Source organism: Phycodurus eques, chromosome 12, assembly GCF_024500275.1.
Source record: "Phycodurus eques isolate BA_2022a chromosome 12, UOR_Pequ_1.1, whole genome shotgun sequence".
Lineage (NCBI taxonomy): Eukaryota > Metazoa > Chordata > Actinopteri > Syngnathiformes > Syngnathidae > Phycodurus > Phycodurus eques.
Genome location: NC_084536.1, coordinates 7,879,667 through 7,894,452, shown reverse-complemented (window position 1 = coordinate 7,894,452; position 14,786 = coordinate 7,879,667). Strand labels below are relative to the sequence as shown.

Here is a 14,786-nt window from a genome sequence, read left to right as displayed (position 1 = left end):
AGGCTTGTAGAGAGTAATGTGACGGCCTTTGCAGAGATGGCGCAGAGCACCGCGCTCGCCTTTTAATTAAGTGGACGACGACTAAGCTGCCGTTACTTACTAATTATGAGCCTCCTTATCTTTTCTGACTCACTCGGATGTGCTCTCCGCTTGACACACTTAGCTGGGACTGGACCGGCCAAAACAAATACTGTAGCAACGTGAAATTTGGTAGGTATTGTATGTCTATTATGAGTAGACATACAAAAGAATCTCAAGAAGTCATGCTCAAAAAGCCACAGGAAGTCTGCCGTTTTGCTTTGAAGCAGCCATTTTTGTATCATTTTGGTCGTTTCCAAGTGTCCTTAGCCCTTTTGGAAAATGTTAAAAGACATTCATGTTAAAAGACATTAAATACTTGGGGTCAACACTCCAGAGCAATGGTGAGTGTGGTAAGGTAGTGAAGAAAGGGGTCCAAGCAGGTTGGAACGGGTGGAGGAAGGTGTCAGGTGTGTTATGTGACAGAAGAGTCTCTGCTCGGATGAAGGGCAAAGTTTATAAAACAGTGGTGAGGCCAGCCATGATGTACGGATTAGAGACGGTGGCACCGAAGAGACAACAGGAAGCAGAGCTGGAGGCGGCGGAAATGAAGACGTTGAGGTTCGCATTCGGAGTTAAAATTAGTATAAAATTAGAAATGAGCTCATCAGAGGGACAGCCAAGGATAGATGTTTTGGAGCCAAAGTTAGAGAGAGCAGACTTGGATGGTTTGGACACGTCCAGAGGAGAAATAGTGAGTATATTGGTAGAAAGGTGATGAGGATGGAGCTGCCAGGCAAAAGAGCGAGAGGAAGACCAAAGAGAAGGTTGACGGATGTAGTGAGGGAAGACATGAGGGCAGTTAGTGTTAGAGAGCAGCATGCAGGAGATAGGCTTCCATGGAAATGAGCACTTCTCCGCGGTGCCCCAAACGGGACAAGCCAGAAGGAAAAGAAGCATTCGGAGTAGGCCCACAACAAAAGTCTCAAGAAGCCATGCCCGAAAAGACACTGAAGGTCTGCCATTTGGCTTTGAACTGGTCTTTTTAGGGTAAGTTCTGACCATATCCGGGTCCAGCTGCTACCAAATTTAAGCCAAGGACTGTATGTGAAACAGATGGGTAATGCTACAATGTGATAATCATGCCTGTGACTCTAACTCCGCTGATTGATGAGGGATGTCTAGATGCGTAAATCTGCACTGAAAGGTTATCAAGTGCAGTCATGCGACTCAGGGCAAGGAAGTACAAGGTTGTACGCGTTTTTACCAATTATTTATGATGTCAAGCAGCAAATACACCAACATCAAAGACGTTCTACACCAGCGACGTTTTTTACCTAGTGTTGCTTTATGTTTTTGTACAGCTGTTTGGTGACTCATGAATAAATGCCACTATTGTTGTGCAGTGTCAAAATATGTATGTAATTCACGAGCAGTGCGGAGCGAGCCTTATTTTCTCCGTCCGCTGCCACACTGGACTTCATCCTGCTGAAACATGGCCTCAAGTGTCTTTATGGCTGTTTCACTTTCAGCACCGAAATGAGGTTAGACACAGGGAGTCTGACATTTTGCTTCGTAGCGGACAATTTAGGGTCATTCTGGCCATTTCTAGTCGTCTTTCAAAGACAAACTACTTGTAGTTTTTTTTTTTTCCCCCCCAATCACTGCCAGATTTGAAACACATACTAGACAGATGGGCAACACTAGATTGAGAATTAGATACTTGGTCACTGCATGTGGGCAAACATGGCAGTAAAGTTTGATGACTTACTATATAACAAGAAACTCTCATAACGCAGCTCATTCTTTTTTGGAAAATTCCGCCCCTGATGCCAGTTTCACTTGGCAACATGAAATTTAGTTGCCATGTCTATCATGAGTAGACCCACCAAAACCTCCCAAGAAGCCATTCATAAAAAGTCACAGGAAATCTGCCATTTTGCTTCAAATTGGCCATTTTAGTATCATTTTAGTCATTTCCCAGGCCCCTTTTGATTTTTCACAAAATTCAGAACATCAAACCATTTTCACTTAGCAACATGAGATTTGGGAAATGTTTACTGTGAGTAGACCAGTGATTTCCAACCTTTATGGAGCCAAGGCACATATTTTACAATTGGAAAATCTCACGGCACACCAGCCAACAAAAATCACACAAAAAGTGGATACATTAATTACTGTATGTACTTCCTGCCATCTAATAGAAGCGCATTTATTTGTTCTGTCTGTCACTTTGCCTCACTGGAATAAATAGAGGAACAAAGATACATTATTTCTTGTTAATGAATAATTTGTTTTGCGCAGTTAAGTAAAATTTGATTAATTTCCCACGGCACACCTGAAGATGACTCATTGCACAATAATGTGCCACGGCACACTGGTTGGGAATCACTGGAGCCATGGATGAAACTACAAAGGAAGTCAGCCATTTCGGCTTAACGTGGTCATTTTCAAATCATTTTCGACATTTCCAGGGGTCCTCTGAATTTTCAGAAAATGTTTCACTTAGCAACATGACATTTTGTACACCTGTGTATCATGAGTAGACCCACCGTCTCAAGAAGCCATGCACGAAAAGGCACACGAAGTCTACCAATTTGCTTGTATGCGTTCGTTACCCGCCGGCCGGTCGGCCTCCTCAGAAGTCTCGCCGAAGACCGCAGACTCACGCTCGCTTGGAGACGGACGCGTGTGGGCGAGCCCAGCAACAAAGTAGAGGAATTACACGGTGGTAAAGGAAGTCATTAGCTCCCCTCTTTGTCTCTGTCTTTCTCTCATATGTGACACCTGCTCACCAAGTGAGATTTTAATTGTGCTCTTATTGACTGCGCACAGCTGATCGAGAAGCTCAGCCTGCAGCCAAATAAGGCGCTCTCATATACTGCGTACCGGATCATTAAGGGGAGGGCATCATGACATGGATGAACACACTACGCGCAGTATTTCTTCTTGAATAACACCCACTCTTTTTCCTTTCCTCTCATGTCCTGTCCTGTCCTGTCTTTAATTTAGAGTCAGCCAGTCCTCCCTCATACGTCGACAGTTTTTTTTTTTTCGGATGCTGCCGCTCGGCTCTTAACTGGAAGGTGAAAGAGGGAGCACATAACTTCTATTCTGGGCTCCCTCCACCTCATGTCCTGTCCTGCCCCGTCCATATCATCTCAATCTTTTCCTTCCCATCATTTCCTTTCCCATCCTGTCCTGTCTTGTTCTGCCCTGCCATGTCCTGCCCCATCCAAAATATCTCCTATTTTTATCTACCATCCTGTCCTTTCCTTTCCTGTCCTCTCACATATATAATATGTCCCATTTGAACCCATCCTGTCCTTTCCCGACCCATCCAATCCTACGCTTTTTTCCTGACATATCCTATCCTGTATTTCCCATTCCATTCAGTTTTGTCTCGTCCTGTATTGTTCTGCCCTGACCTGTAAAATTTTGTCCAACCTCTCCCGATCTCCCTCCCACCCTGTCCCATCCATAATATCTCCCATTTTTCCTCCCATCCTGTCCTATCCCGCCCTGTCCTGCCCTATTATAACAACTCAACTTTTTTCCTTCTGCCATTTCCTGTCCTGTCTTGTTCTGCCCTGTCCTGTCACATGCAAAATATCTCCCATTGTTATCTACCATCCTGTCCTGTCTCATTTAAAATTGTATCTCTAAGATCCCTTTCCTACCCCATCCCATCCTGCCATTTTAATGACTTGTCCTATACCAGCTATAATCTCTCCCATTTTCCCCTTCTGTCTTTTCCTGTCCTATTCTGTCTTGTTCTTCCCTGTCCTGTCACATATTGTCCCATCCATATCTCCGATTGTCTCTCCCACTCTGTCCTGTTCTGTCCCTTCCAGATTATCTCAAAATGTTCTCTCCCATTCTGTTGTGTCTTGTCCTGACCCATCCAAACCTGCCTCATCCCTAACATCTCACATTTCCCCATCTGTAATTACCTGTCCCCATCCTGCACATTGTCCACCCTGTCCTGTTCCGTCCCATCCATACTGTCTCCCATTTTGGCCTGCCCAATCCAGAACAACTGCCATTTGCCCTCCTGTCATTTCCTGTCCCATCCTGTTCTAGCTTGTTCTGCCATACTGTGTCCTCTCCCATCACTATCATTTCTCATTTTTCCCTACTGTCCTGTCCTTTCCCATCAATATCTTCCATTTTCTCTCCCATCCTGTCCTATCCTTTCCCGCTCTATGTCATCTTCCCCTTTCCTGTCCTGTTCTGTCTTGTCCTAACCTTTCCTGTGTTTCATACCCAGAAACAGCATTGCAGCGTCGGCCGTGTGTGCCTTCAACCTGAGCGCCATTACGCGCACCTTCAACGGGCCGTTCCGCTACCAGGAGAACCCTCGCTCCACCTGGATGCCCACCCCCAATCCCATCAGCAACTTCCAGGTCAGTGTCACTGAGATCATCATCACTTCTACAGGAGGACAGGACAGGAAAAACATGCATTTTATACCCCCTCCATGGTCAGTGCGGGACCATTAAGGACGAGGGCCCGAACGAGGGTCTGACGGAGCGCAGCCTGCAGGATGCGCAGCGCCTCTTCCTGATGAACGAAGTGGTGCAGCCAGAGTCAGTGGAACCGCTGGTCATGCAGGATGACATGCGCTTCTCCCACCTGGCTGTTGACATAGTGCAGGGCATGGACACGCTCTACCATGTCATGTACATCGCCACCGGTCAGTGCACATTACAAATAAACGATACAACTAGAAATAATCCACCAAATCGGGAACCTTTCTTGTTCCGTGTGCAGAATATGGCAGCATCCTAAAGGCGCTGGCCACGTCCAACAAGAACCTGCAAGGCTGCTACCTCGAAGAGATGGAGCTCCTCCCAACTGGCGTGCAACAGCCAATCCTGAGCCTGCAGATCCTGCACAGTGACCGCTCGCTCTTTGTGGGCCTCAGCGACCGAGTGCTGAAGATCCCCCTGGAGAGGTGCTCCACATACCGCACTGAGATGTGAGTCCACAGTCTACTGCATTGTGCTCCATAGTCTCCACTTAGCTCCAATATTACACTGCAAAGTCTCCCCTTTGCTGCAGTGTCAACTCCAAAGTCTGTTTTGTTGCAGTATTACACTTCGCAATCTCCACTTTGTTGCAGCATTTCACTCCACAGTCTCCACTATCCATCCATCCATTTTCTGAGCCGGTTATCCTCACAAGGGTCACGGGAGTGCTGGAGCCTATCCCAGCTATCTTCGGGCAGCAGGCGGGCTACACCCTGAACTGGTTGCCAGCCAATCGTAGGGCACATACAAACTAACAATCATTCGCACTCACATTCACACCTACGGGCAATTTAGAGTCTTCAATAAACCTACCACGCATGTTTGGGGGTTTTGGGAGGAAATCTGAGTGCCCGGAGAAAACCCACACAGGCACGGAGAGAACACGCAAACGCCACACAGGCGGGGCTGGGGATTGAACCCCAGTCCTCAGAATTGTGAGGCAGACACTCTAACCAGTCGTCCACCGTGCCGCCCAGTCTGCACTATTGGTGTTTAATTTTATTTTATTGTTATACTAACACACATTTATGCATATGGCACAATATTCAATACCTGAGGTCCCAGATTAGCCCCAAGTCCCAAGACTTGTGAAAATATAATTGGAATAAGAAAATAAAATCTAAATTTTATAAAACAATTTAAAAAATAATGAAATACTCTACAGTTGAGTGTGTGCAAAGATGCAAATGTAGCGAGGATGTGGCTGCAGCAGAAATAACAACACAGAGGCTTGAATTACACATGATATTTACATTGTCATTTGTACTTGAAAAAGAATAAAGTATTCCTCGTGCAGGGATCACTAGACATGGGCGGGCTGATGTTGGGGCTGCAGAGCACTGTTCGAGTGTTCCTCAGCCTGGTGGTCCTCCACCAGATGCTCCGTGCATACTGAGGTAAGAGGATGGAAGAGAGAGTGTGCAGCGTGGGGTGGGTCCTTGATGATGCAGAGTGCACTCTTTCTGCATCTACTGGTGAAGATGTCTGTTGTGGTGGGGACGCTGCCCCCACAACCTTCTGAGTAGACTTTACCGTGCTTTGTAGTGTATTCCTCTCTGCAGCAGAGCAGCTGCCGTGCCACACTGTGATGCTGGTGCTGAGGACGATTTCCACCAGATATCTGTAGAAGCTCTTCAATACACCCCTCCCCAGTCTGGCACGTTGCAGCTTCTGGAGAAAGTAGAGCCATTGATGTGCATTCTTGAGCAGACAGGAAGTGTTTCGGCTCCAGGTGAGGTCCTCGGAAAGGTGGACCCCAAGGTAATTGTGGCAGGAGAAAACCTCCACTGCTGCTCCTTCGATGTGCGTCTTCACAATGATGCAAAGATTGTTGTCTTTGCACCAGTCCACCAGATGTTCTACCACCTCTCTGTACTCGTACTCATCGTTGCTCACTGCTGTCTGAAAACGTCACTTTATGATAGCTCAGGAATTTCGCTGAGCAGTTATAGCAGTTCATAGTGAACAGTGGGGGGCTCAGCAAGTAGCCCTGCGGGAAGCCAGTGTTAAGGGTGATGGAGGAGGTGACAGTGTTATGGATCCTGACAGTCTGTGGTCTGTGGTCTGTGGGTCAGGAAGTACAGGACCCAGTTCCTCAGTGATGGACTCAGTCCTAGAATGTTCAGCTTTTGCACCAGGGTCTCTGGAATGATGCTGTTGAAGGCAGAGGTGAACTCCAGGATGAGAAGTCGGACATAGGAGTTCTTGCTTCCCAGGTGAGTGAGGGCTGCGTGGAACACTGATGAGACAGGTTTCACCAGTGGAGCAGTTCTTCCTGTAGGCATACTGGTGGGGGCCCACAGTGACGTTGATGGAGTTTTTGATCTGTGCCATGATCAAAGCACATGATGACTAGTCTATTGGAGTGAGGGATACTGGCCGATAGTCTTTCAGACCTGTCACTTTTCCAGACATTTGACATTTTTTTCAATTTCTTCGAAATCCCTACACAGCTAACACTGTGCTGAGCAGCCAAACAAAATGACGTCACTTTAACCTTGTATAGTGGGAGAGGGAACTTGCGCTAGAAAGTATACGCAGGGCTGTGTTTTAGCCCCGCCCAAAAAATCAGGAAAATTCCAAGGGTGAAAAAGATGCTGAAGCTATATCTCAACAATCCACCACTATATTGTTATAAGTCTTTGCATATGTTTTCAACACTTATCTTCAAACATATTTAATGTATTTAGAAACAAAACACGGATATCTGCTAAGAGCACCTTTAATCCAACGAGGGAAGCTGCTGTTCACTTCTGTTCTGTTCTCCGTTGACAGTTCATTCCGCTCAATGTATCCGCCGCCCTGTAGCGGCTGATTAAAATGTCCTCTGCCAGAATTAATTAACCACGTAAAAAATTCTTTTCTTTTTTTTTTTGTAACCATGTAGCAGATGAACGTTTTGGGGAGGCTAAACACTCCCTTGTAATGAAGTCCTGAAGTATAATTATAATAATAATAATGGACAATAATTGTGTATTTTGTGCGACTTAAATTAAGGAAAGCCTTCTTGTCCTGGTAATATTAGAGCTTTCAATCAATTTCCACTTCCTGCCTCAATTTTAGGACTTTAGCATATAAACTGCAGGTACTCCCCTTAGCAGGGATGACATCAGGCCGTTCTGATTGGTTGATTGAGTAAGTGCTTTGATCTTCTGACCATGCCATGACATCACTGTCAATGATATTAAAACATTTGTATTAATATTTCTGTTACTGTCCATCCGTCCATTTTCCGGACTGCCTATCCTCATTTGGGTCGTGGGCGTGCTGGAGCCTGTCCCAGCTATCTTGAGCGAGAGGCGGGGTACACCCTGGACTGGTCTCTGTAAATAAGCAATACATTGTGTCGCCAATGCTATGCTAACACTTTTCATACATTGCACTTGGAGTTCTGTTTCCTGTACCATGGTTATCATCACACAAGCACATGCAATCAATCAGTCTCATACACGTGCACGCACACAAACACACGCATGAGCCCACGTGCACACACTCACACACAAAAACTAAACTTATACATTCATATATAAATAGTCACGCACACACGCACGCATATACATGGACACACATGTGCAAATAGCCACACACTTTCACATACACCCGCACACATACACTGCACACACACGTGCGCTAACACACGCACACAGGTGTCAGGTAGTAGATATAATGAGATGTCAACCGTGAGGGGAACACGGAGAACCCCTCCGGTGGAGGACCGCTCACTCTGACACTCTTCCTCACTCCTGACTCAAGACAACATGTCCGTCATCTTGATTTGTCATGTCGGTGCACATTAGCCACGGCAATGTAAAAAATAAAAATGTCAGCTTGGCTAATATTAGCATTAGCCAACAGATGGCAGGGAAAGAAGAACCGTAAATTACCACACCAGGTGAGGAATTTTTGCCATGGCTTATTCCTTGCAAAAGAAGAGGAGAAATTGCATAGCAGCAGGGAATTTTTAATTGATTTATATTTATATACATTTATTTATTTAATTTTTATTTGTCCAGGAAAACCTCTTTGAGATTAAAAATGTCTTTTACAAGCGTCTCCTAGTCAGGACAGGCAACAAAAACATAACGCAGTATACGAAGTTGGCGGCTGCTGTCTCATACTAAACAAGGAGGCCACCTGTGATGACAACTGTAAAACTGTTTACGAGTGCGTTCGGAAATTCCACCTGGCGCTCTCGCTACGCTCTCTGTGTGTGTGCATTTGTGTGTGTGAGACAGAGTGTGTGTCTTTGAATGTGGGTGTGAATGTGTGTGTCTTTATCAGAGGTGGCAAAAGTACAGTCTACTTAAGTAGGACTACAGACACAAACTGTAAAACTAGAAGTATGCATACTGATTCAATTTCTTTACTCAAGTAAAAGATGAAAAAAAAGTACAGACTGAGTACTAAAGTCAAAATGAATATTAGTCACCATAATATACAATACCTATTTTGATAACAAAAACTATTTTACCGTATTTGTACTTTGTTACTCCCCACCACTGTTATGTGTGTGCGTTTGTGTGCTGATAGCGGTGAAGGCCGCATGCTCGTCGCGTAGCTGTTAGCTTTACGCGCCAACTGGTAGTGTTGTGCTTCTTCCGTGGCGGCTATGAGCCTCTTACGAGCAAATTTAATTAAGTGAAAGTGCTTTAAATGCCTCGCTCTTTTATCTTATTGATCCGCTCGCTAGCAGCTAGCATTTAGCTCATCCATCTAATTTTTTGGTTACGTTGCTAAACCTTTTCAACAGCAGATGATATGTAGCCTTTTAGGGATTGCTTGCTGCGCTTGTGTGTGTGTGTGTGTGTGTGTGCGTGTGCGAGTGTGTTGTCCTCTATTTGCAGTGATTAGGTTTGACCTGGCCACTTGGCACCTGAAGCTAGTGGGGCCGCGCTGTCCTCCACCCGTCTCGCTAACTCACCCCGAGAGCTGATTTAGTTTAGCTGCAGAGGCACAACACCCTTGCTGAGCTGCATTGCCTCCAATAGCGCACTCGCATCACTGGCTTAGGTGATGTAGCACTACTGCCCCATACAACATTCATATCTAATGTGTCAATTGTCATTTGAAAGCTTTTTTATTCCATTACATAACATTTAAAGATGGTGGTGGGTTCCATGAAATGTGTTACATTTCCATGAACAATGCCTGAACGTTACCATACTGTATGCCTTGGTGGAGGTATGCTCTCTACTGAGTGCCACTCTGTGTGTCTTTAATTGGATGGCAGCAGTGTTGCATCACACGTGAAGCCCGCTCGTCGCTCGGCTGCGCCCCGGGGAAGGGGCCTCACCGCTGGGTAGAAGTTGAGTGGCGAGAGTTCGTCAGCGTGCTTCTCCCCAGGGAGCGCGGAGGGGTGTGTCATAGCGGAACCCAGTCGTAGCTCCTCGTTTATCCGCCGTGTCCATCATCGGCGCAACCAGATGTGTGAACGGCAGGTTTTTTTTTACGCAACCGCCATAAAAGCAGACGGTGATTTTTACGACAAACGATCAGAAGCGACAATTACGCCGCCAGACAATGCGGACGATTTACAGCCGCTGACGTGTCATTCTTTCGGCCGGTGGCCTGTTTAACATTGAAATCACATTAGTGAAGCAGCATGTGGCTCGTTGCCCAGAGTTATTTTCATACGCCTGAAAACAATTTTATGTCAGAGGACCTTGTATATTGGATTCTGTGCATTATTTGGGAGGGAGGGGGGGCAGGGAGGGGGGGGGGGGGGGGGGTGCAAAAATAGTGGAAAAATGCACAAATTATTTTTAATATTAAATATTCCAGCAACAAAAATAATTTACTGATTTTTTTCAAAACCTTTATTACAAAATATTACAAAGTAATACCAAATCTAAAACAAAAATAATAGATTAAAATTGCAAAGAGCTAAAATAATACAGAATATTGGGGGGGAAATAGATTAAAAAGAAAACAATATTAAGGCTAAAAATACAACGCTAATGTAACCAAAAAAACATATTACAACAAATGGACAAAAAGAAATTACAGAAAACATGATCACAACTTATATGAAAAAGACATGTTAAAACAAAACTATTCTAAATACTAAAAAAGAAAACTATCTTACAACTCTAAAACTATAGCAACATAAAATGCTAAAATAATACAAAATATAGGACAATAGTAGAATTTGATAAAATATTCTTTATAATTATGTATATATGTATGTGTAAATGTACTGGGTCTTGATTAAATCTAATTGAGTAGAGGCTTTGTAATTAATTAATCTCGATTAATCACATTTTAATCATGAAACGATATTGTTCCTAAAAAGCAACATGGTTTAATTTAAATGGGTTTTAGTGGATGAATGAATCAAATAATGTGCACGGACAGGAATATTCACTCAGAAAAAAATGTATTTTAATACAAAACAGTGGAACAATTTATAGAAAATATCCCTGGCCAAGATTAAACAGACCTAAAATTAAAGTGACATTTTTTTTTGTAGAACAGTGTTGCCTTTAAAAGCTTTCTGCTGGACAGTTGAAAAGTTGGATCACATGTCGGAGAGTTTAAGTGTTTTGGTGGTATGAAAACTCCTTTTTGCGCAATTTGCACAAAACCATGCTTATCAAGGATTTCGTCGGCTACTTTTTTTTTTTTTTTTTTTTAAATAAAATTTGCATCCCATCAGTTCGGGTAACCCTGTTTCAGGCAATTCCTCCATGTTGTTAGCCGCCCTCTGAAAAGTACGTCAGTGTAATCGGTGTACCAACAAATTGCGCACTGACAAAGGTTTTGCATTGTTTGGAACACAAAGTGTGATTTAAATGCATTAATTTTCTGAACGCATTAATTTGATTGTAATTATGATTAATGTTAAAATACCACCATATATATATGATGGAATGTATATATATATATATATATATATATATATATATATATATAATGGTAGATCCAGTGACCGAAGGGTCGCCGGTTCAAATCCTGGCTCCGACTGTCTGTATATCTGTCTAAAATCTGAAATACGGTGTTCCTATAGGGTCAAAAAAGAGGACTGCTTGGCTGGAAGAGAGCAGCGAATGAGCAAATCCTTGACCATAGTTGGTCTGCAAATTGATATCACGCTGTCGACCTTGAGCCACTGAATGGCGCCATTAGACGTGGCCGCTGCCTGCTGTCGCATCATTCGCTACCGATGGCATCTTTTAATGGAGGCCCACAGGAAGTGCTGCGGAGGCAGACAGGAAGCGAACGTACCGAGTCGCTACGGCCATTACTTGCATAGGTTTCCACATTAGCGGCTTAACATTCAATTAGCTCCCAATACAACTGCTTTTGAATATTTATCTGTGCTGTAGCAGCATGTCTGGTAGCGTAGGAGGTGACTCTATGCCTACTTTTTGATTATTTTCTACAGTATTGATTGGGGATTTGTTGTTTTAGGGGCTACACTGAATGCAACATACAGTAGCTCTGATGTCATTAGGAAGCTGTGTGATGTCATGCTGGTTGTTCACAGGTTTTTTTTTACATAACTACCCTGAATGCAAAACATTCACACCAGATTAAATTATATCATGTCCAAAAATACACCGGAAGTCTACCATCTTACTTTGAAGCCACCATTTTACTTTGAAGCCACCATGACCAGTTTCACTTAGCAATGTGAAATATAATAGGAATGGCTTCCGGGGCGGCTGTGGCTCAGCTGGTAGAGCGGGTCGTCCAGGCACTGAAGGGTCACCAGTTCGAATCCTGGCTCTGACTGCATGTTGGAGTGTGCTTGGGGGGGGAAATGGTACCCTAATTTGCTTCCAGTGGCCTTGCATAGCAGCAGAAACCCGTTGGTTGTGTCAATGTGAGCCTTTGTACTTTAGGCTTTGCGCACTGTGATGGTGTAGAAAAGAGCAATATAATTGCAGTCCATTTACACCCTCAAAAACGAATCCGTGACTAAAAGCACACAGGTAGTCTGCCATTTTTAGTTTGAAGCGCATATTTTACGATCACTTTTTTTCCAGGAGCCCTCCAAATATTTTCAAAGTTCAGCCCCCAAAGCCGGCTTCACTCAGTGACATGACATTTGGTAGACATGACTATCATGAATAACACAATTTAAGCAACCTTATTGACCCTCGAATTTCTGAAACGATTGCAATTGCGCCCCTTGCAGGCTGTGTTTGGAGGCCCGGGACCCTTACTGCGGCTGGGACATGCGTCAGTGGCGCTGCACGACGCTGGAGGACAGCACCAACATGAGCCAGTGGAAGCAGAACATCACGGCGTGTCCGGTAAGACGACATCGCAATCCTGGATGAAGACATCCAGGATCACAGACTTGACTCAAACTCAAGCTCTAACATCAAACAACTAAGCTTAAAATGATTCAAACAATAAGACAAAGTGAAGTAAACCTAAGACAATAAAGTTGTAATTGTTGGAGGAAAAAAGTAAAAAAAAAACAACAACAACAAAAAAAAAAGTTTAGTTTCTGTTTTTGGGATGTGGGAAGAAACCCGGAGTACCCGGAGAAACCCCACGGCAGGCACGGAGAGAACATGCAAACTCCACACAGGTGAGGCTGGATTTGAACCCAGGTCCTCAGAACTGTGAGGCAACTAACCAGTAGGTCGCCGTGCCGCCTAATAGGAAATATAAATATGTAAAATTATTCGCATGCAAGAGAAGATGAAATTACATTTCTTCTTCTTACATGTACATTGCACAAAATAGAGACCAAAATTGTCCATACATAAACTCATAAATTCAATCTATCAGCAATGTTATTTATTTATTTATTTATTTTTTTGTAAAAACGCAGCACTGTTTTAATGTTGACGTTTGAGATCTGATTAAGCTGCTTGAATAAGCAGAAATGGCAAAGATGAATTAATCCATTGACAGATATGATGATGGAATGTCGAAATCTCATATACTGATACTTTGTTTCAGGCTGCAACTGCCGCCACCATTACAATGATGATGTCATAAAAAAACGTGAAAATGACAAATATTAAAGCCATCATTTATTAACAATTATGATTATGGCTGTCGCATGGAAATGTTCTTGACAACATTTTGAAAATATGGAAATTCAGACAAATATGGACAAATTGTTCTGGAAGTGAATTTTTACAGCTTGGCAGCTCTCATTTTCTATTCAAAATAGACCTCTTTGAAAACCTAAAACCAGTCGTTTACATGGAAATGCTGCTGCAGCGCCCCCACTGTGTCTTTTGCCGTGTCTGCCATGACTTGTGACTTGCGCACATGTGACTTGTGGGCTGGTTGGTGTCCTCCAGATGCAGAACCAGACTACGCACGGCGCCTTCGGGAGCTGGACGGCGTGGCACACGTGCAACAACGACGAAGGCGCGGATGGAGGCACCGACGGCGTCAGCTCGTGTTGGTGCCGGTCCCGGTCGTGCGATAACCCCGCCCCTCGCTGCGGGGGCAGGATGTGCGACGGCGCCATCATTCAGGTGGCCAACTGCTCCAGGTGGGGGGAAGCAACAGTCTGAATACACAATAACGACAGTCTCGTACTGACTTGGTCTTCTGTCTTTTCTGTTATCTCGCCCACCGAACATTTACTGTGCATTTTGAAGAATCCTCGAACATATTTTCCATTCATTAGCCATTTCCCCTTAATTTTGTTTGTTAAAATGTAGTTATTCTTACTTGACAGGATATATATATATATACATATATATATATATATATATATACATTCTGTCAAGTGAAATTAAATTAATTATTTGGCCAGTCATGCTCTAATGAGATCCATCCGTCGTCTTGTTTGTATGTCACCACAGAAACGGAGGCTGGACGCCCTGGTCTTCATGGGGACAGTGCAGCACCAGCTGCAGTACGGGATTCGAGTTGCGGCAACGCTCGTGCAACAACCCGGCGCCGCGGCACGGAGGGCGTGTCTGCGTCGGGGCCAGCCGTGACGAGAGGTGAACGAACTGCATAGAAAAAGTCCATACACCCTTGTTCAAATGCCTCGTTTTTGTGATGACACCATTTCAAACCTTTTTCTCCCATGAATGTGACCTATAAACTGCGCAGGTGAATTGAAAATGAAAAAGAAATCATTTTGAGAGGGGAAGTAAAAATAAACAACTGAGTTAATGTGGTTGCGCCAGTGTGCACACCCTCTTATAACTTGGGGGTGTGGCTCTGGTCAGAAATAACCAATCATAAACAAACTGGTTGCAAACCAGGCATTTGACCAGGTGTGTGTAGACTTATGGGTTGTAGAATGCT

General features: G+C 44.1%; 1 protein-coding gene across 4 annotated transcripts in view; it reads left to right on the top strand.

Annotated features, from left to right (window-relative positions):
- Positions 1-14,786, top strand: part of sema5ba (sema domain, seven thrombospondin repeats (type 1 and type 1-like), transmembrane domain (TM) and short cytoplasmic domain, (semaphorin) 5Ba) — a 131,039-nt gene that overhangs the window by 91,576 nt on the left and 24,677 nt on the right. For all 4 annotated transcript variants that reach the window (XM_061692486.1, XM_061692485.1, XM_061692484.1 and 1 more), the window contains 6 exons: positions 4,289-4,424; positions 4,507-4,714; positions 4,792-4,999; positions 12,691-12,808; positions 13,820-14,016; positions 14,333-14,476. In XM_061692486.1, the coding sequence (XP_061548470.1) occupies positions 4,289-4,424; positions 4,507-4,714; positions 4,792-4,999; positions 12,691-12,808; positions 13,820-14,016; positions 14,333-14,476 (1,011 nt within the window). The remainder of the gene's footprint in view (positions 1-4,288; positions 4,425-4,506; positions 4,715-4,791; positions 5,000-12,690; positions 12,809-13,819; positions 14,017-14,332; positions 14,477-14,786) is intronic.